Source organism: Malurus melanocephalus, unplaced genomic scaffold, assembly GCF_030028575.1.
Source record: "Malurus melanocephalus ecotype Western Australia unplaced genomic scaffold, MMel_1.1 scaffold_159, whole genome shotgun sequence".
Taxonomy (NCBI): Eukaryota; Metazoa; Chordata; class Aves; order Passeriformes; family Maluridae; genus Malurus; species Malurus melanocephalus.
This window is the reverse complement of record NW_026623391.1, coordinates 146,814-166,971: the sequence shown is the minus strand read 5'-3', so window position 1 is coordinate 166,971 and position 20,158 is coordinate 146,814. Positions and strand designations below refer to the sequence as shown.

Sequence of the window (20,158 nt, the reverse complement as noted above, 5' to 3'; positions counted from 1 at the left end):
TGACCTGCCATATTCTAGACATTTTTCAGAGACTTTGTATAGTCACGTACATGTGTCAGCTGTTACCTATGGGAAGCGTGGAGCTGGTATGCAATGAAGTTTCTGGGGATCAGCAACATGGATGGCCACAGTAGCTGAGAGTCTCATATTGGCAGAATTTTATTTGTTGGAGTCCTTTGGCTGTGTCTGCTTAGAACTGTGGAATATGATGTGGAGGTGAAAGTGATCATGCAGCAGCACAAAGGGAATGAGCATTGGTTGGCTGTATTTTGAGAGCAATGGAGTTAGCTTGGTTATGAAGATGCACCAAATCATGATTGGTTCAGGCACAGGCTRGAGTGCAGATTTATTGAAGAATGGTGTTGGAGAAGGGACTTTTGAACATTCAGATGTGATGTTCTTGCATTGCCATATGTGGCTGTGCASGGTTTGCTTGGGTAAAAACTTTATCTAGCTTTGGCTTCAAGCCAGCATGCTTGCACTACTTGTAGTTCTGAATTAGCTCTGAAAACTCTGTGCTGGGCTCACAGGAGCAGTGAGCTTGTCCCATTATAAATTACTTAATAGAAATAACGGTTGTCACATGTTTTTAGAGATTAGGATCAAAGTTGGCTCTGCTAAGGGTCACTAAACAAGCACAAATACCAATTATAAAAAGAGTGTTATTGGGAAGAGATAAGAACAAGGATGAAGGAAGAACAATKACTTTAACAAAGCTTTGAATAGTTATGACTGAAATTCACTTGAATGGAATGTGACCCTTACAGACTGCTCATAAACATTCATAGCATTAGTTTCAATACTRTAATTTAGAAGTGGAAACTGGACAAAGCCTGCCACTTCCTGTCTAGATTAACTACTGGTCAAAAGGTCAGCATTTAATTTGAGTCAACAATTGGTACTAAACATACACAGTGCTCTAATTAGTGTTCCATGATGGTAAATATTTCAGAGACTTGTGTTTGTAATAGGCAGAAATCAATGCAAATATTTACTTTGGATCTTATTCTCCCTAATTTGCATTTTCCTTCCTTCTCACCTTTCAAAGAGCTATATTAAGAGTTTTAGATATGACCAAACAAAAATTCCCTAATCTTTTTGCTGAYTGTGAGCTGCAATATTGAATTGAAATAAAGACCTCAATAAATTTTTCATGGAAATCACAATCACTTYGGCTTAATKGGRAAATTGGATGCAAGTAGGGTAATAYTCTGYTTATYCTTGTCTAAATTATGACACAAGTTTTCACCCTTTTTTAATAAATTTTGTTTGGGCAGATTGCATAATTTGTATTTCACAGAATTTCCATTTCTAATGGTGATTTCTAATCCTGCAAAAATTTTCAGCACTGGGCAGAACAAAATCCTGGTCTGAATTCATTCTGATCCTGCTTTGAGCAGGATGTTGAACAAGAAAAGTCCTAGCATCCCTTCCAAACTGAAGGACTTGGTGAATCTGAATTTTTTGCTCACAMTTCTAGCTCATGTCATGATAAAACCTTGAGAACATTGACATTTGAACAATAAAAAAAGCTGGAGGAATACAGACATATAGCTGCATTTTTGCTTTGGTTTTGTTTTATGTATTATAAATATCCTAATGTCTGTAGGGGCAAGCAGTTGATTTATGCCTTGAAAGGCGATAAGTACCTCCCAGTAAATAATTATTTTAAGTAATTTATCCTCTAGAGACTATGAGGAACTTTAACTGCAAATTGTACAAAATGGCACTGCTTTAGTGCAAAAACCCTGCAAGAACTGAATTATAGCACTGCTGGCCATGGTCTGTACTTTTATAGATTGTTTATTGACCACAGAGTTGTAACTGAGATGAAAACAGTGAGTGACACAGAAAGACAGAGAGGGACTCTTCACAAGTGGGAATGGTTTTAAGCTGAAAAGGGTAGATTTGGTTTAGGGTAGGAAGAAATTCTTTACTSTGTGKGKGTGGTTGCCCAGAAAAGCTGYAGATGCCTCTTGGAAGTGTCCAAGGCTGGGTTGGATGGGGCTYTGGGCAATGGTTGAGTGGAARGTGTCCCTCCCATGGCARAGAGTTCAAAACTCRATGACCTCTTACAACCCAACCACCCTACGATTCTAGTGTTACTTTGTTTTCCAAGTTACATACGCTCTCATGTGTTGCTTTAGTTTAACATAAGTTTTAGGATTTCTTGTTTTAATGCCACGTGGATTGAGGAGTTTTGGAGTGATTGCATCCAGCGCTGAAGATGTGRCATTTTCCCAGGAACAAATTGCATGTATGATCTCTATGCTGACCGTCTCCACGAGCACTTTCCTCTGGAAATGCGAGCTGTGTCGGAGGGAACAATCTGCTATTTTAAGCTCAGTGCATCCGTGGGCCACCTTATCCGCCTCTCAATAATGTCCCTTCAGATTGAAGCAGATAACTGCATCACTGACTCGCTCACCGTTTATGACTCTCTGATGCCAATCAAAGATAGGATACTGTACCGGTGAGTATAAATTTCTATTGAGAATTAATTGACAGCTTTTTTTTTTTTTTCTTGAAGATCTTAATCTGCATTTTTTTGTTAGTTTGGTTTTGTTAAAATTGCTCTGATCTTCACGTATTACGCACACAACACCTGACAATTTAAAATTTCTTGGATAAGTTACCTTGCTAATAAAAGAAATGGGAAAATTTTCTTCAGATTTTTMTCTTTTTATCAACTGRAGTGCATCTWCACCTAGCTACAGAACTATGAAGAATTTGCACGTTACTGGGCAAAATTTTCTGGTTTTCATCAGAATTTTTCAGATGCTAACTGAAAGAGAACGTCARAATTTCCTCCCTTAAGCAAACTCTTCTATATGAAGATGACTGCTTTTCAAATGAAGACTGAGTTTTGAAACTAAGTCTCGTGATTCTTCACTTACTGGCACWCACTAGTTCAGTGCTTTTTTTATCTGCTCTATTTGTTTAGAGGGTTATAAAAATCTAGAGTTGAAGCTGTGATGGGTTAAGGAACGTGGACTATTACTTATTGGTTTGTTTTTTTTTCTTTTCTCACTTTAATAATACATTATGCTTGTTTAGGGACTTTTACTTCTAAATTCCTGGTAATTAATTCCATAGGGCTCTGTCAGACCAAAAGGAAAAGACAGCACCTCCGTGGAGTGGACAAAAGTTCAGTGTTTTCACCCCAAAACCCTTTTCTCTGGCATTTCAGTCTGCATATAAGCCTCAAAACAGAGCATTGGCTTTTGAGTCCTTTTTGAGAGCTGCCCTGTGCTAATCTGTATCTCCAATTGCCTTGTCTGTGAAGCAGCGGATGGTGTTCACTTACGTGCCAGTATCTGTAGGGGACTGAAGATGTCTCCTGGATAATGCATAGGGAAAGTCACTTTTTTCTTTCTTTTTTTTTTTTTTTTTTTTTTTTTTTTTTTTTTTTTTTTTTTTTTTGAGACTAGTTGAATGGGTCAAGTTCTTAGTTTCTGACTTGAAGAATAACTTTCTTGTCTTTCCCACTCCCCAACAAGAAGAGAAATCTCTTAGTCTAATAAAACTTCCTCTCTCTTCCAGCCTTTCTTTAATTCTGGCTTCATTCATTTTTACTGGGAGTGAAGGCTGGAAGTCAGTATCTCATAGAGTGAACCATTCCATGTTCATTTTCATGTTTGCAATTTCTTTCTTTTTTTGTAAGACGTGATTTCCAATATTTGGTTTCTAACCAGCCTTGCAACTGAAGAGGATGGAAATATTACTGGAGTCTGAAGTATGTGAGATCTGAATCAGTGGAATACTTAGGCATAGAATGAGAGTAATATGTTAAGCTTTTAGCTTTTTTAGCCATTGCTTATCTATGTGCTCTTCTTTCTTCCCCCTCAGAGCCTGTGAACCAGTTGATTCATTGGTGTCCCTTGTATCCACAAATAATCTCATGCTGGTAACATTTAAGGCAGAAGTAAAGGAGCACAAGGGATTCCGTGGCTATTTTGAGGTCATTACACAAGAAAGTAGGTTTGTTCTGTGTTTGAAAGTGTGTTTGTCGTAACGTTTCTTCTAAGATCCTGAAGTGGCTGTCATGTTTCTTCTGACTATGGATAAATGATTCCTGTATCTGAGTTTCTTCTGTTTASAGGTGCCTGTCTCCCTTTCATCTCCTCTGCGTTGCTGTGTGCCTTCCTTTTGAATCCTGCAATGTGAGCAGACTGGCTGTGAAGTGCGAGGGTGACAGGGTGACACCGARCAGAGCTGGCGAGCCCTGCTCTGTGCCAGCAGATGGAGCTGCTATTCCGGGTGTAGCTCTCACTTCTGCCTTGGGGCTCCGGGATCTCGTTAAAGGTGGAAGGAGAGCAGCACTAAAAACTGCTTTGAGGAAATAAAAACTCAGTAGCTTTGTCTACATTTGCTATCAGTCCCTGCCTCGTCGGGAACACGAGATTCAGTTACGTTTGTCTGCCGAGTCCATCACTGGCTTTTTCTTGCTTTAATCTTGAARTGGTTAGATCATRATCACAGATAGTACAAGGAATATCACGCTGGCGGCACAAGGAGAAAAATCTCACACAATCCAATGCAAGGAAATTCAAGCYGCTCAAAAAGATGCTGCATGTTGAAAGTAATTAAGCATTAATATTCCACCAAAAAGCATGTGATAAATTCTCCACAAGAAGTATCTGCAAGTTCAGTTCTGTGTGGGTTGTGGGTTGCTTGGTTTGTTTCTTTAAGTGCCGGTCTGGGTTTTCTTTGTTTCTCTGTGTGTTTTCAACKAATTTTGTAAATCCATTGAGCAGCCATACAAGAAAGTTCTGGTTTCCAGGAGGCTGATTAGTTTAGTATGCTGCCCATTTCACTTCTAACTRGCTGCATTCTAAGACCAGAGGTCCCTGCAGTGGGGCTATATTGATATGTTTGATTGCAGAACTGTCCTCAGTGAAATAACGGACATAAAACTTCACAATTGTTTCTTCTGATGCTGCAGAGCCCAGCACTCATCCCTGGATCTTTAYATTCTTTGTCTTCTGTCTGCATCATTGGGAAGGGTCTCTTGTTACAACTTGGAGCCATCTAAATACCGCAGAGCTTTGCAGTGACAGACTTGGGATAAATTTGGATGCTTTTKCCCACTGAATAGCTTTACTGAAAGTATATTAAGGTTTGCCAAACTTTTACTTTGCTTTTTTCTCCTTAGGGTGTGGAAAAGCAATAGTGACAAAAGAGAAAATTGGCTACGAAGGAAGAATCACAAGTCCCTATTACCCAAGCTATTATCCTCCAAAATGCCTTTGTGCATGGAACTTCCAGGTAACATSATTCTTTCTCTCTTAGGCACTGTTGTGTGTTTTGGGCACATAGAGCTTAAGTAAAGCAGAAGTCATTGAGTTGGCAATAATCTGAACCCTCACAGATGCAGTAGTTTATAAAAATGGCATTGCTGAATACCTGGCTGTGATCAGGTGTTTCGTATCAGTTTTTTCTTTTTTTTCTCTTTCTGTGCACTTATTTTTAAGGAAGAGAGCATAGTTCCTAAGCTGTCCTATTATGAAGGTGAAGGGCTGAGTAGTTTTGTTGTTAAGCCTACAGAAAAACTTCATGGCAGGGAATGTAAGACTTGACTGGTTTTAACTCCTCTCTTCACACCCCAAAAATMTGGATGAAAGTATGCACAAAACTCCCTCTAACCTAGTTATTACAACCACTTCCCTGGTATCTTTTAATATGCCTAATACATTTAATTTGTCTTCAGAATGGTCTGTCCTATCAGCMCAATCCCATAGACTGTTTTTCTTTAATTTAGTGCCCTCTCCTGAAAGCATATTGCTGGAAGTTGGCATTGTTTTAAAGCAGTTTTGTCATGTCTTCTCTGACATGTTTCCTTATTAGTGTTGCTGAAATACAGTCTTTGAATTCGAGTTTGCCCTTCAGTGAGGAAACTCTCTAAAGAATATAGCAATGGGTATGATGAGGTCCACTGTTTCCCCATTTTTCTGCTCGTGTTACTCATGGTTTGCTAAGCTGCTCATTGCCCTCATTGGATCACAGCAATATCAATTAAATCCAGCTAGCTGTGACCTACAGCATCTTCCTCTTCTAGAATGATGAGGTGATTTTTTGGGGTGCTGAATTTAATGCCTTCAGTTCACCCTGGACTTATGATAGAAAGGTTTCTGGACACTTAGCATGGGCAAGCCCAAAGATTTATTGCTTAAATCATTTTCATTTCCTAATTGTATAATATTGAAACTTCACTCATTTCCCAAGTTGTATTTTCTGTAAGAGAGAAGGAAAACCATTTTCATTTCTGGATTTTTGCCCTGAATCAGTCCTTATTTTTAAATGAGCATGGCCTTCTCTTGCAGAAAAAATTCTGTTCCTTTTATTAAAGGAGTTTCCGATTATGTTTGAATACTCATTATATTGCTGGGCTTTGAAATGTTTTCTAAATTACTAAAGAATGCATAGCTGAGCAGGTGCTAGCAGAAGACTATAATGTTGTGTTAGAAGTAATTTCTAGCCTTGCAAAGGTGACACAAGCATTCCAAGCRGTATCTTAACTCTAAAAACCCACTGGGGCTCTGTGTCCTTACGCAAGCACACTTGGATGCGTTTGAGTGCTTTGATCTTGATACAAAAGCTGCTTTCTGTGGCCAGGGGCTCTCTGAAGATGAGAAGGCTGTTGGCTAGAGGGGGAGGAGGCCTGCAGCTGTGGTGGGGCTGTGCCAGCCYTTGCTTTTTCTCAGAAATGAATAGCTGGCAGGTGTTTCAAGTGCTGGTGAAGCCAGTGCAGCTCCCAGAGCGTGGCATCACCGAGCTCCGTAATTGCTGAAATGAGTTTATAGAATTCTGTGTTCTGCACCCACAAAAGGAAAAAGAAGACTGCCTGCACTGTCTTTCTTGCTCACAACAGACTCCACAGAAGAGCCTTGGTATAGCTCTGAAGTTTCATAACTATACCATTAGTGAGAAGAATATTAAAGGCTGTGAGCGAGGGTGGTGGAAAATTAATGAACGCATGTAAGTACTCTGCATGGATTATTAATGTTAACAGTACCAAAATAAACCCTTCCATTTCTGCAGCTCAGAGAGCTTCACACAAGGACAGAAAAATTCACTGGGAATTCACTGGGGATTCACTGGGGTATCCTACCATTCTTTCATTTTACCTGATGATGCAACAGAATCTTTATAAAATGTGTGTGTGTGTGTATATATATATATATATATTCTACTGAAAAGTACCAGAAAGATGAAGACAAGAGTCTCTGGTACTCTCATGGAGTGAGTTGGATGAAGATTGATGTCCTGTGAACCCTAAAATGTGTTTTCTGGGGCCATTAAACAAGGCCTGTTTAAAGCCATTTTAAGTGTAACTTAATTCTATAATTACTCAAGAGGACAGCAAATCTAATTAACTTCTTCATTGTGACGAGATGATTGGGAATAGAACTGTAACTGCTTCCTCATTCCAGTCACTGGCTCTTGAAAGAGAAACTGCACAGAGTTCATTTCAAGGAACCACTATATTTCTGAGGTGGTTTTTAATAAAATATTGTTCCTTTTTTTAATTAATATATCACTTCTTTCCCAACACATTGTCCATTGATTCTTTCCTCTGTTTTAAAGTCATCTTGAATGCTGGATGATGAGGGAAGGTTAGATTTCAAACATCTTTTTTTTTAAACTTTGTTCAAATGGAAACCTCAGCAAGATAAATCTTGAAACTGAGTTTCTGAACTCACTACTGAAACTAAGAAAAGTCAATTAGGCATTTAAGAGTGCAAATAAAAGAAAAAGAGAGGAAAAAAACAACCTTTGTTTGTTCTTCAATACCATGTTGTATTTATAGAGAGAAAATTCAGTTTGAAGCTCCTACAATTGTGCCTTGATGGGAATTGGTTGCTGGACTAGATGAACACATAAAAAYAGCACACAAAACACACCACACTTAGTGAGTTTGTGGAGTTTTCTGGTGTTCTTTTTATGACAGAAATGGAAAGATTTGTGATATTTGGGATGGCTGAAATWAAAAACAAATKAAGGTAAAATCTGGGAAAAACAAARAGCTAATAGGTTCATAYTGAAGGATTCTATGACAGAATCCTGAAAGAATCTGAAAGAAMAGCTTTTCAMTAAACCTAYCCATTATGCATCYRCAGAATCAGATGTCCATGTGGTTCTTASAAGGGCACTCAGAGTTACTTTTGAGGTACTGCACAAGAGGACGTGCTCCTGATTTCTGCTGCAAGATTCTGGTGACAGATATAGACCAAGACAAGCTTTCCTTTGAAAGTGTCTTTTTCACTGAAAATAAGGCTTTCAGATTTCTGATTTTCTGTTTTATGTTTACTTCTGAAGGAAAAAAGTATCACTTAAAGCATGAAATATCGTGATTTTATTTACCCCCCTCCCCAAATTTAGTGGCTAATTAGATACGGAACCCCATCTTTCAACTCCTTGCAATTGCAACTTATGAGGATGCATCTTCTGTTATCTCAGGTAAAAATTATTAAGAGCCTTTGGGATATTAGTAAAGACTGGACCAAGAAGGTGGTGCAGATAAGGTTCTTTCAGGCCTCCAGGTACAGCTTTATCTGACCAAAGGCACTGAACACAGCCATGCAGCTCTTCCTTCCAGTGGACATGCAATACCCCACTGCCTCATCAAAGAAGTTAAGCTGATGAACTGCTTTTGCTGAAATTCTCTGAGGCAGGAATGCCCTTGAGTCTCTTGTGAGCAGACCAGCAGAGTTTATGTCAACACAGGTGCTTTATTTTTCTTAAAACTGTTAGTGCAACAGCCCATTGTTTCTGCTACAGGAAGCCTGTGTCTGCTCATCCCCTGAAAAATGATCCCACTCACTCCTCCAACATATGGGACAGGATCCCCTGAATCAATTTTCCTCTGGAGCAATGGCACAGAGTTACAGATGGTGCCTTGCAACTTCCATTTGCCCTGGACCTGGATATATGACCTGTAAAACCCCAGCAAAAGGTCCATGAGGGCCTGTAGCTTTGTCTCACAAATCTTGTGAGCATGTGGCATTTCTCACAGTATATRGGAGATAACTTCCTCAACGTATCTGTTTCAGCTTTTCCACAGATGGGCAGCAATTTCCTCTCCCTCTGGTGAGATTAATTGGTTTTATTTAGCTGAGAAGGGGTCAGCAAAGCCTGCAACTTTTTTTTTTTAAATGGTGCTAGGATTTGTTGGAGGGAAAATTGTCTAAATCATTAGCAGAAGGAGAAATTAGAAACTGTCTGTGGACTGATGGATGGGAATCAGATCCTTAGGTGATATTTTGCTGTGCTCTTTGACAGGCTCCTTTAGGTTGGGAGCATTGGTGACAAACACTAAAATTAGTGATAATTAGACTTCCTGTTGTAGGAAGTCTTCACTCTTAACACTGATACATTTGGTGGCTGGGACTTTTTGGAGGTGTTTTTTTTGTGATTTTTGTTGTGGTTTGGTGGGGCAGGTGTGTTTTTTTTGGTTTTGTGGGCTTTTGTTTGTTGGCTTCTTTTACAATTAATTTTCCTGTAGTAAAACGCTGTAAAATTACATGGATTCTTTGCATCTGCAAAGATGAGTCTTGTTTTTTTCAAATAGTTTTCTTCCTTTATTTTTCACATTGCTGGAACAGAATCTCTTAGATCTGTGAACAGGGTGTTTCATTTYAGTAGGGTGAAATAAAGCACACATGGAAATACATTAATGTGTCCATTCCCTGTGACACTCCTCACTGGGATGCTCAGCACACTGAGGCAACATCTGTTCACATGGAAACCAGTGACCAATTTTTCTCCATTCATTGACATGAAGAGTAGTCCTGGTGAAAYGCTTGATGTGGAAAAATACCCAAGGGAAATATTTACCTCTGACTAATAGTCTGTTCAACAATACAAAAATCTTTTTTTTCTGTTCTTTGTGTCCATTCTGTTGTCAGCAAGTGACCTTCTACTGCTGTCAAACAAGTGTGTGTGTCAAGTGTACTATAAATCTATACAGCTGCTTATGCTCTTAAATCTATTTGAGATTCACATGTACTTTGATTTTGGCAGGAATCTGGAAGCCACTTTTTTTTTTTTATAAGTGCTGTGTTTTTGAGGCATTTTTGCACTTCTAGAACAACCTGTACTGTCAATGCTCACTGGTTTACTACATTTAAAGCYGTCCATATATTTTTAAATAACAATCCAGCAACCTTTCCCTTGTCAAAGAGGCTTTGTTTGGTTGTGGGAGTTTTTTTCTTTAGGGCTTGTTYGTTTGTTTGTTTTTCTTTGCTTGTTTTTTTTCTTAATGTGGGTTTTTTTATTGCCCTTTCCACTCACACCCCAGCTAGAGACTGGCATATTTGGCGAAAGGAACATTAGAAATTCATTAACACTGGATGGATTGTATATTTGCTGGCATTTAGGTTTCTCTGAATCAAGTGGCACCTAGACAGAAGTCCAAGGAACCTCTTGGCCACAACAGCAACTTAAAGTAGATGTGCACCCAAGGCATTATTTTTAAGACTATTTATTTAAAGGTGTAACAATGTTAATGCTGGATGAAGCCTGGGTGACTACCGAGAAATATTTTTGCTTTTGGTTCTTGAAGTATGGCCACTGACTGAATTGCTGAATTTCAGTGGTGTTGACATTTAAATTGCATCTMAGGCAATTTTCATGTGAAGGCTGCTCTAGAGCTCTCCTGGACACTTCTAGGTACTGTGGTTACTATGTGGATCACCAAACAGTCTTCCACATCACAAGTTCTGCTGCCAGTGTTGAGCTTCAGTGCAGCTCCAAGGTGTCCGAGAAGCCGCTGATGGTGGAGTACGGCAGCTACAACATCGGCCAGCGTAAGAGGAATTGAATCTTCTTCAACCCTCCTTTGCATTTCAGACCTGTGAAGTAGCATTTTTTCGGTCCAGTAGGGCTTGATTAAGTTTATGCAGAAAATTACCTGTTGGTTTCAGTTCATATTTTTTTTTCTAATCTCACTAAATCATATGACTAGCAAACAAAGAACCTTTTCTAGCTCATCAAGGCTGTGCATCTAAGGTTTGTTGGCATGTGCAGCATGCTCTGGTTTCCTGCATCAGCACAGTCTGTTCTCTTTTGCACAGTTCTCAAAGTTTCCTGCATGGCTATGGCCATGGTGCAGTCAGATTGTTTGCAATGTTTCTATTGCTATAAGATTTCCAGGTAATGAAAAGAGTACCAAATAACAAACTGCTTATTTCAGTGTTTCCATATATTTATGTACACTGTGTGCCAGTCTGAAATCTGAGCTGAAAAAACAGCTCAAATAGTTGATAAACAGACTCTGAGTTTTTTCCAGTCCTGAAACAGATAACTAGTGCTAAAGTGCTAGTGTTTCCTAGCACTTTTTCACCTGTGTTAATCTTATATATTCTTAAAATAGTAGAGAAGTAGTGGTTTCTAGACATAGTTGTCCCATTGCAGCAACTTTATTCAGTATATCTATGTAGAGTATGTAAAAAGAGGGGTAATTTGATTATTTTAGTTGAAAAGGCAGAATTGTRTAGTTCATACACCACCTCAATGCAGGTTATTTACCAAAGTTGCAAAGTGCTGCAAATTTTGGTTACTGGAAGCAAGACTGTCCTTTAAAATAAATATGGTGTTCTAAGCAGTCTTGYGTCAAACCATAAAACATTGGCTTATTTGCTCCAGCCCTAGAAAGTCTGTGGTACATATTCCAGGAATAGTTGGATTGGAACTTTAGAGACATTTTTCTCTTTTTTTAAAATCCCAGTTTTCAACATTTGAATTCAATTTAAGCACTGGTGAGGTATGCAGACTATTACATTTACATCAACTTTATCGTTCCTTGGAGCAGCCAAATGACTGTAAATTGAAACAAACTGGCAATATTTGTGAAAAGGAAATTTTGAAGTTTGGTTGCTTGGTTTTTGTTTTGCGTTGTTTTGTTGTTTCTTTTTTCTTTTTTAACCCCCAGCATGTCCACCTGGACATTTCAAGTGTTCTACTGGCTTGTGCATCCAGCAGATGCAGCGCTGTGATGGCATAAACAACTGCTTTGATGAAAGTGATGAACTCTCCTGTGGTTTGTATTCACTTTTTGGARATCTTGGCTGGAAAATACAGTGAATGTATTCTCTAGTCTTAGAAGGCAGCTGAAACAAGGTGAAATTTTTTAATGGGGATAAGACAATATGTTTCCAGCTTCCTTTGAATGTCCAGGTGCAGACTATCTGCCAATTTCTTGAGTGCTTAATTTGTAGTTAATTAGCAAGGGACAAAACCAAGAATGAGCAAGGTATGGCACTGGAGAGCACAGGGGAGAAATTTAGATGTGCAACAATAGCTGCAGTAAGCTGTATTGTAGTTTTTCCTTGTGTGGTAAATGGTGGCAATTATTAATAAAGTTCTGTTCCATTTTGAGAGGAGATATTTTATTTTCAAGGGGACATGACAAAGCGGGGTGCATAGAGTAGATGAGTGATACCAAACATCTCCGCCTGGGGAGCTCCCTGAACTCCTTGGTGCTCTGTTTTCTCCATGTGTAATGTGGCACTTGTGCCCATCCTGGCACCATGAAGGAATGAATGTGGTATCTAGCCATAGTCAGAAGAGGATGATTTAGCATTTACAGGAAAACTTCTTTGCCTGACTTGACTTACGTTTTTAAAGTTGCCCCTGAGTGGAACTGTAACTCCAGCTTCGCCATCCAGGATAACTTGATTGTCTGCAATGGAGTGAGTGATTGTGAGAATGGAAAAGATGAGCAGAACTGCACCCACAGTAAGACTGCTCCCCTGAATCAATTTTTTTCTCTCTTCTCTACTCCTGACTTGAATTCTGGGTGCTGCATTCAAAGGGTTAAGAGGAACTGTCAAATCTCAGTCAGGCTATATAATTCTGTTCCATTTTTCTGAGATGCTTAGAAACAAGCCATGATTGATTTTAAACTATTTCTTTTTAATAAGCTCGTGAACGTCTGATTCTGTAAAAATACTGGTGGGAGAATTAAGTACTTCAAATGCACAGTGGGGATCTAGGGGTTTAAAGCTCGAATCTGAAATTTTATTTCTTTACCGCATAATCTSTGCAAATCAATTCCTGAATCTGTTTTTACCATCTGTAAAATAACTATAAAAATTATGTTTCCTCTGTAGCAGTTTTCAGGGTTATAAGGTTAATGTGTTTAAAATGCTATGGAAGCTATAAATTTAGCATTAGGCAARTGAAAGTTTTGAATCAGAACTCCCTTGAACTTTTTAGAATAAACGAACACTGTTACATATGAAAGGAAGCACAACTGGGAAGTGCAGCAAGTGACTTTTTTAAAGAAAGCTATTTTGACCCCTCTGACAAGACTGTGTGAATGATTACAGGATACTTCTGTGTGTTGCCAACAAAAATAGATTGAGTGGCCTTATTTATTGCAAGACACAGGGAAATAGGAAAATGCCAAGTTTGGGGGCTGCAGTTTTACTGAATAGTTAATAAGACTGCTTTTACTACAATCTTTCATTTCACATTTAATACTGAARTACAAAGGAAATCTGATTTCCAGAGTACTTGATATTTTCTCTTCCTACCCTTACGCGTCTAATTTTCACTCCTATATCTGTGTTTATTTGTGCTGTGGGAAAGGATGGGAGGAAATCTTTGTTTGACCTTGGCTATGTAGGTGCACACTGAGTGTAAAGGCAGTTCTATTTGAAGAGTTTATTCTGTTTAGAGGTTGGTTTAAGCCATCCCAGCCAAAATGCTTTTYTGTTACCTCCTATCTATTAATAGACTTATTAATACACATAAATCTTCTCTCTGTGCAGACATGTCTTTATGTGTTACGCTGAGCCAATGGTTGTTTTTTCCCACAACTATTTCAGGTGTTCCCTGCAACAGCCACACGTTTAAGTGCAGGAATAATATTTGCATTAGGAAAAAATATGCAAGGTGTGATGGGACTGYGGACTGCATTGATGGGAGTGATGAAAGCCGCTGCAGTAAGTTTCTCTCAAATATTCATATTTTTGAACTTTGAACTTTTTATACAATGAAGATCTTTATTTCTCCCTGTTTTGGAGTGAGTGCAAGTCRTGCTGCAGGCACTGAATTTTTATTGCATTCTCTGTGATAGTGGGGTAATGATCAGCTATCAGTTTACTTCAGGTCTGGTTGCAGAATTCAGGTCTGGTTGCCAAGTTCTTGTGGGAGGGTTAAGGGGAGCCTTAGACAGCTGTATTGCTTATTGCAGGTATGCTCAGGATTAGGGCAGCAGGGTTAATTGCAGAGTGAGCTTGATTGGGGGGTGAGGCAGCACTTCTGCTGTCTGCAGCAATGCCAGGCACTTCACTGAAGTCAGACTGTATTTGGACTTTCAGGTGTGACACAGCTGCAATGAGAAAAAACCCACAAACTTTTCACTTCTCTGACTCTTCACTCTGATGGTAAAGACCCCAATACTTTGCAGTACCAAGTTAGGTTCTAGTCTCAAATCTTCCTAAAGTAACCTCTGTACAACCTTTGAGTTTGTTTTGCTGTAAAGCAAACAGATGGGTGTCACTGCAGCAGCAATGAAAGGGGTTAGGACTAGTTGGCTAAACTGAACAGTCTCAGGTATTTGAGACAGACAACATGGATGTGTTGGAACAAGTCCAAAGGAGGTTCRTGAAGATATCCAAGGWCTGGAGCACCTCTCCTATGAAGACAGGCTGAGAGAGCCAGGTTTGTTCAGCATGGAGAAGACTTTAGGAAGAAGGCCACTGGCACCTTACAGTACCTAAAGGGTGCAAGAACTGGAGAGGGACTTCTCAGGAGGGTGTGTAATGGTAGGACAAAAAGGAGTTGCTTTAAAATAAAAAAGGATAGATTTAGATTAGATATAAGGAAGCAATTCTCCACTCTGAGAGTGATGAGGCCCTGGCAGAGGTTGTCCAGCGAAGCTGTGGCCCCCCCATCCCTGGAATTGTTCAAGGCCAGGCTGGACAGAACCCTGAGCAACCTGGTTTAGTGGGAAGGTGTCCCTGCCCATGGCAGGGAGGTGGGACTAAATGATCTTAAAGTCCTTTTCCAAACCAAACCATTCCATGATTTCATTTTTTCTCCTGACCCTCAGATGTCTCTGGCATGCTGCCTGTATGTCAAATATTTCAGCACCTGCCTTGGATCTAGCAGGACATCTTAAAAGACAGCCATRTGCCTATTTTTAATGGGAAACATTAAAGCTGCATTTGACTTTTCGGATGTGTTCAGGAAAGGGTCCAGAAATATTAAGACCTGTGTGTGGGCATATGGGACTGAAAGTTCTGAGCAGAAACTTTATGTGCAGGTACTAGGGATGGACACAACGCTCCAGAGAAGGGTCTTTCTTCCTTGCTTTTCAAATTAAGAGTGCAGCTTCTTGTGCTTGTGAGACATGACTTCTTCACCTGCTAGTCATGTACACCACTGTCAGTCTGTCAGTCACTTCCCTACAAAATAATGATTGGACCACCTTGTTTCTCAAGTATATGTCCAATCTCCACATACATTTTCCTTGTATCATTCCCACTGTTTTGGCAAGAAATAAGTGTTCTGATGATGCTGAACTTCTTTGATGGTCTCCTTTCGGGTCAGCATTTGCAGTATCAAAAAGAAGTGAGGGATGGCCTAATTGTATTTATTCATTTTGATGCTTATTAAATCAATGGATCTTTTGACTTTTCTGACACAAGAAATATTTAGAGGCTAATTTCTCTAGCAGAGCTAGAAAAGGGACTTAGTAAAAATTCCAGACCAGTGCYTTTTTATGGAGTCACCTCTTGTTTCAGTAACAGAATAACCAAAGAGAGTTTTGTGATTATGACAGAGGAACAAAATAGATTTTGAAGTGCAATAGTCTTTGATGCCCTGTGTGGGAAATCSTCTCATTAAAGGAAAGTACTGAAGATGGGTGTTATAACATGAAATATCCCTTGCAGGTTGTGGCAGCAGCAAGATCAGCAGTCTCATCTCTCGGATTGTGGGTGGCTCAAACACCGAGGAAGGCGAATGGCCCTGGCAGGTCAGCCTTCATTTCGTGGGAGCTGCTTACTGTGGAGCATCAGTGATATCCAAAGAGTGGCTTGTGTCTGCAGCCCACTGTTTTCAAGGCAGCAAGTGAGTATTCTTCCCTCTAACTCTGTCCCAAGTACAGCCAGAACCCACAAGTGCCTTTAGGTTCCAGAGTTTGAACGGCACAGAGGTGCTGCCAGGGGTGTTTTGAGGTGCTTTTCTAAGAACTGTGGTGTTTGTTGGCTCCCAYGCAGGCTGGCTGACCCCAGAGCGTGGCGTGCCCACCTGGGCATGCAAACACAGGGCCGTGCCAGGTTTGTGTCAGCAGTGAGGAGGATCGTGGTGCACGAGTACTACAACAGCCGCAACTACGACTACGACATCGCTCTGCTGCAGCTCAGCACGCCCTGGCCCGACACCATGAGCCACCTGATCCAGCCCATCTGCCTCCCTCCCTCTTCCCACAGAGCCCGCAGCGGGGACAAGTGCTGGATAACAGGTTGGGGCCAAAAGCAGGAAGCAGGTGCGTTTTACCCCTTCAGTTGAACGGATTTTTTTCCCAGGAGCTTTCACAGCTGGGGGAATGTGCAGGTACCTTTGTGTGTGCAGGAAAATTGGCTGCTGGTCCCGTGGATCTGAAAGTCTTCATCTCCTGTTGTAGTGTAGGAAGGTACACTTACCCCAAAACGTCATGGTGTTGTCTTTCCCCTTTGTTCCCCTTGGAGTTGTGGGACACATGGTGTGGTTTCTCTCTTTGGGATGCTGGTTACTCATATGTGAAATCTAAAAGTTATTTGAAAAATAAATGTAATACTTTAAAAAAAAGGGTGGTGGGGGCCTATTTTTCCTTGTTTCCTTCTATTCCCTTCATTAGTTTCTGCATTACAAGTGCCAAATCAGTCTTTCAAGTAACTTCAAACCACGTATACTTTATTACAAGCTAGTTTTATCAAATCCCAAAGCAAAGTTTCATGATGTAAACCAGCACTTGCATATTTGAATATGTGAGTGAGGTTTCTCTGGCTATCACCAGATTTTGAAAGGATCACTGAGTGATGAGATTGGGCCTGCTGAATTGAAAGGAGGGGAAAATTTGGGTTGATTCTGTTTTTATTAAAGCATATGTCTTATAAAAAAAGAGGTGTTTTACCAAATCTTTCAGTCAGAGAGAACCAAATTTGGAAATATCCGTGTTCTTTATGCTGCCAAAATTTGCATTCTGAAACTCTGACTCAAAATCTTAATCTTGAATTCAGCTCCTTCAGATATGCAGCCCTAGCTGTAAATATGTCATGTGATGACTTAAACATTTTTGTAAAATTCTGGGATTTTTTTTTTAGAAATAAAAAGAGAACAAATTAGGAAGCCTTGATAAATTTTGAAAAGAAACCAAAGAAAAAACTTTTTGGCCAATCCTATGATTATGCCATTGTATTYGATGTGTGCAAAGGGCCCAGATCACATTACACAATAGCCTGATAGAAGAGGCTTTCTGCCCTGTTGCAGTCAGTTGTTTGGAATCTGGAATAATTCCGTGGTCAAAAGTGGATATTTTCTGAAGACTTCTTGTTTTTTTATTTCAGTTGACAAGTAGAATGCTAAGCTCTGTTGAATCACCCTCCTCTAACTTTGTTTTCAGATGATGAAGGTTCAGCAATTCTACAGAAAGCAGAGGTAGAAATAATTGACCAGACATTATGTCATTCCACATATGGGATTATCACAGCTAGGATGTTTTGTGCTGGGCTATCATCTGGAAAAAGAGATGGGTGCAAAGTATGTATCTCATCCCACTTGCGTGGAGCTTTTYTTGTCTTTCACATGATGAAGTGTAAGAAATGACTGGCAGAACATTTTGTGGTCAATATGTTTCAGTTCTGAAAAAGAATTGTCTGTCAGCAAACCTCTTCCGTGGGAGTTTTCAGAGTTCTGCTGCTTCACGTGCAGGAGCAGCATCACTGAGTTTCAGYTGCAGGTCAAGAGCCAAGCAGTTTGCAAGTCCCAATAACAAGTTGAAATCAGGCAATTTTTGGCATAATAGGCTCTCCACTGAAGCAAAAACTGAGACATCAGCTTGTGTCTTTTCAGGATCCCTTCCAACTTGGACTGTATGATGAGACGCAGACAATTAGGCATAAATTTGCAAATGATCTGGAAAAACTGAGATAATAAATATAAAAAGTGCTAAATTTACTTTTAGTGAAWAGTAGTAAAACTACATATATGCACAATATATATCTATCTGACACAGATCTTATATAACATATATTGTCTATAAAGTGTTCTATGTGTAATATATATCATATATCATTAAATTATACATCTATAAATATATGTACATACAGATATATAATATGTATAATATTAACTTACTGACCTTATTTACATATTTAAATACATATGTACTGATTAAATGGTAATAAATGTACTGCTGAGATAATAATTATAATAATGTTAATGTTAATGTTAATGTTAATAATAATAATAATAATAATAATAATAATAATAAACAACAACCCTCTTTTCTGGATGGAGATCTGGAAATCTTCAAGAGATTCTAACTTTCACTGATCTATATAAAATTGAGAGAGGCTACTAGGGCTGAGGGAGTATAATGTACCAGCTGCTTTTTATATGTAAGAAAGACCACTGAAATTAAGTATCATTTTCAGTAACTGGAGAATTTGTTTGTTTGTGGCCACTCAAGATGCAGTCAAGGAAACGCATCACTTTGGCTGCCTTTTTGTTTCTTTAAGGGCAAATGATTTGTGCCTGCATCTGGCAGTTGTCAGAGCTAATCAAATTGTGGTATTCCCGTTTTGTGAAAAATGCTGGTGTTCCCGTTTCCTTTTGTCCTAGGAATGAAAGAAAGGACATMAAAATTTTACTCTCTAAATGTAAAATATTAATTGTCGAGGAAGGAAAAAATTGTCTCTAAATTCCTAATGTTTTTTGATGCAATTCAAGATAATCCTACTTTGAGGAGTGRGTGCCACCTAAACACCTTGGAAGAGATCCCTTCTTACCTGCATATCCCAACATCCCATAAAGTGAAGGCAAAATAGCTTTCTAGCTCTAACAGAATATTTGTCTTKCAACAAACAGAATATTTTCTCTTGCAAAACATCTGAATTTTGCCAAAGGCACCTTTTGTTTTGGAAGTTGTTTCTTGCACTCAATGTTTTGGTTAAGTTTAATTTGCCACTAGGTGTCTTTTCCAGAAATGTTGTGTGTACAACAGTATCTTACAGAGAAGTGTAAGCTCAGAACTATGTGAATAAGAAAATATAATCACTGGAATTACTTACACAAAATATCTCCTRTGGATTTTTCCCCAGTTTTTATAATTCATTCTGTCAACACATATAACTCCATGTATTATTTTTAGGGTGATTCTGGTGGACCACTGTCTTGTCAAAGCAATGGAGATGGAAAATGGTTTTTGACTGGCATTGTGAGCTGGGGTTATGGATGTGGAAGACCAAAGTTCCCAGGTGTCTACACAAGAGTGTCAAATTTTGCATCATGGATACACAAATATGTGCCTTCAGTCTTGTAACTTAAAAACTGTTTTCATGCATGAATAAAGCATGTCCTGGATATCTTCATTAAAATCATATTTGGAAAAACTGTTCAGTGGTGGAATTTCTTTGCATATCTCTTGCTGATTCTGGAATTCACATACAGAGGTAATAAATACTGTTTTTTCAAGCTTTGGTGGAAAAGGAGGAGGCTGTTCCTTATGATTGTCCCATGCAGCTGTCTGGAGATGGGGGGAGAGGAAATAATAAAATTCATTCTCAAGGCACCTGCTAAATGCAGGTGCAATCATCTGTCAGGAAGCTGAAGATACAATTGATCATGTAAACAGAGAGCTTGAGGCTTACTTGTCATTTCTCCTGAGATGTCTATGGCCAAAAGAGAAGTGAATGTGAAGTAGCAATTATGTTTTTGCACTCTGGCGAATACCACTTTCCCTTCCTCCTCCACCGAGAACAGCTGACAGGGAGAAAGGGAGAGGAGACATTGCAAAAAGCGAACTCCGTCTGATGCCTTAGGATTTTTAGTTTCTATATTTTCATGCGTCTGTATTCTTGTATTTCTCTAGTATAGCACTAAAACTACTGTTTTCCCATCTTTAGACAAAACAATTCCTCTCTGAGCCTGAATCCAAGGACAC

General features: G+C 39.3%; 1 protein-coding gene across 1 annotated transcript in view; it reads left to right on the top strand.

The window, feature by feature from the left end:
• TMPRSS7 (transmembrane serine protease 7) overlaps positions 1 to 19,573 on the top strand; it is a 29,847-nt gene extending 10,274 nt beyond the window's left edge. Inside the window, exons 7-18 of the mRNA XM_057371828.1 lie at positions 2,245 to 2,473; positions 3,850 to 3,977; positions 5,156 to 5,268; positions 6,872 to 6,978; positions 10,672 to 10,808; positions 11,933 to 12,040; positions 12,628 to 12,738; positions 13,833 to 13,949; positions 15,906 to 16,083; positions 16,233 to 16,501; positions 17,618 to 17,754; positions 19,367 to 19,573. Of these exons, the coding sequence (XP_057227811.1) occupies positions 2,245 to 2,473; positions 3,850 to 3,977; positions 5,156 to 5,268; positions 6,872 to 6,978; positions 10,672 to 10,808; positions 11,933 to 12,040; positions 12,628 to 12,738; positions 13,833 to 13,949; positions 15,906 to 16,083; positions 16,233 to 16,501; positions 17,618 to 17,754; positions 19,367 to 19,537 (1,805 nt within the window). The 3' untranslated portion in view covers positions 19,538 to 19,573. The remainder of the gene's footprint in view (positions 1 to 2,244; positions 2,474 to 3,849; positions 3,978 to 5,155; positions 5,269 to 6,871; positions 6,979 to 10,671; positions 10,809 to 11,932; positions 12,041 to 12,627; positions 12,739 to 13,832; positions 13,950 to 15,905; positions 16,084 to 16,232; positions 16,502 to 17,617; positions 17,755 to 19,366) is intronic.
• The last annotated feature ends 585 nt before the right edge of the window (positions 19,574 to 20,158 follow it).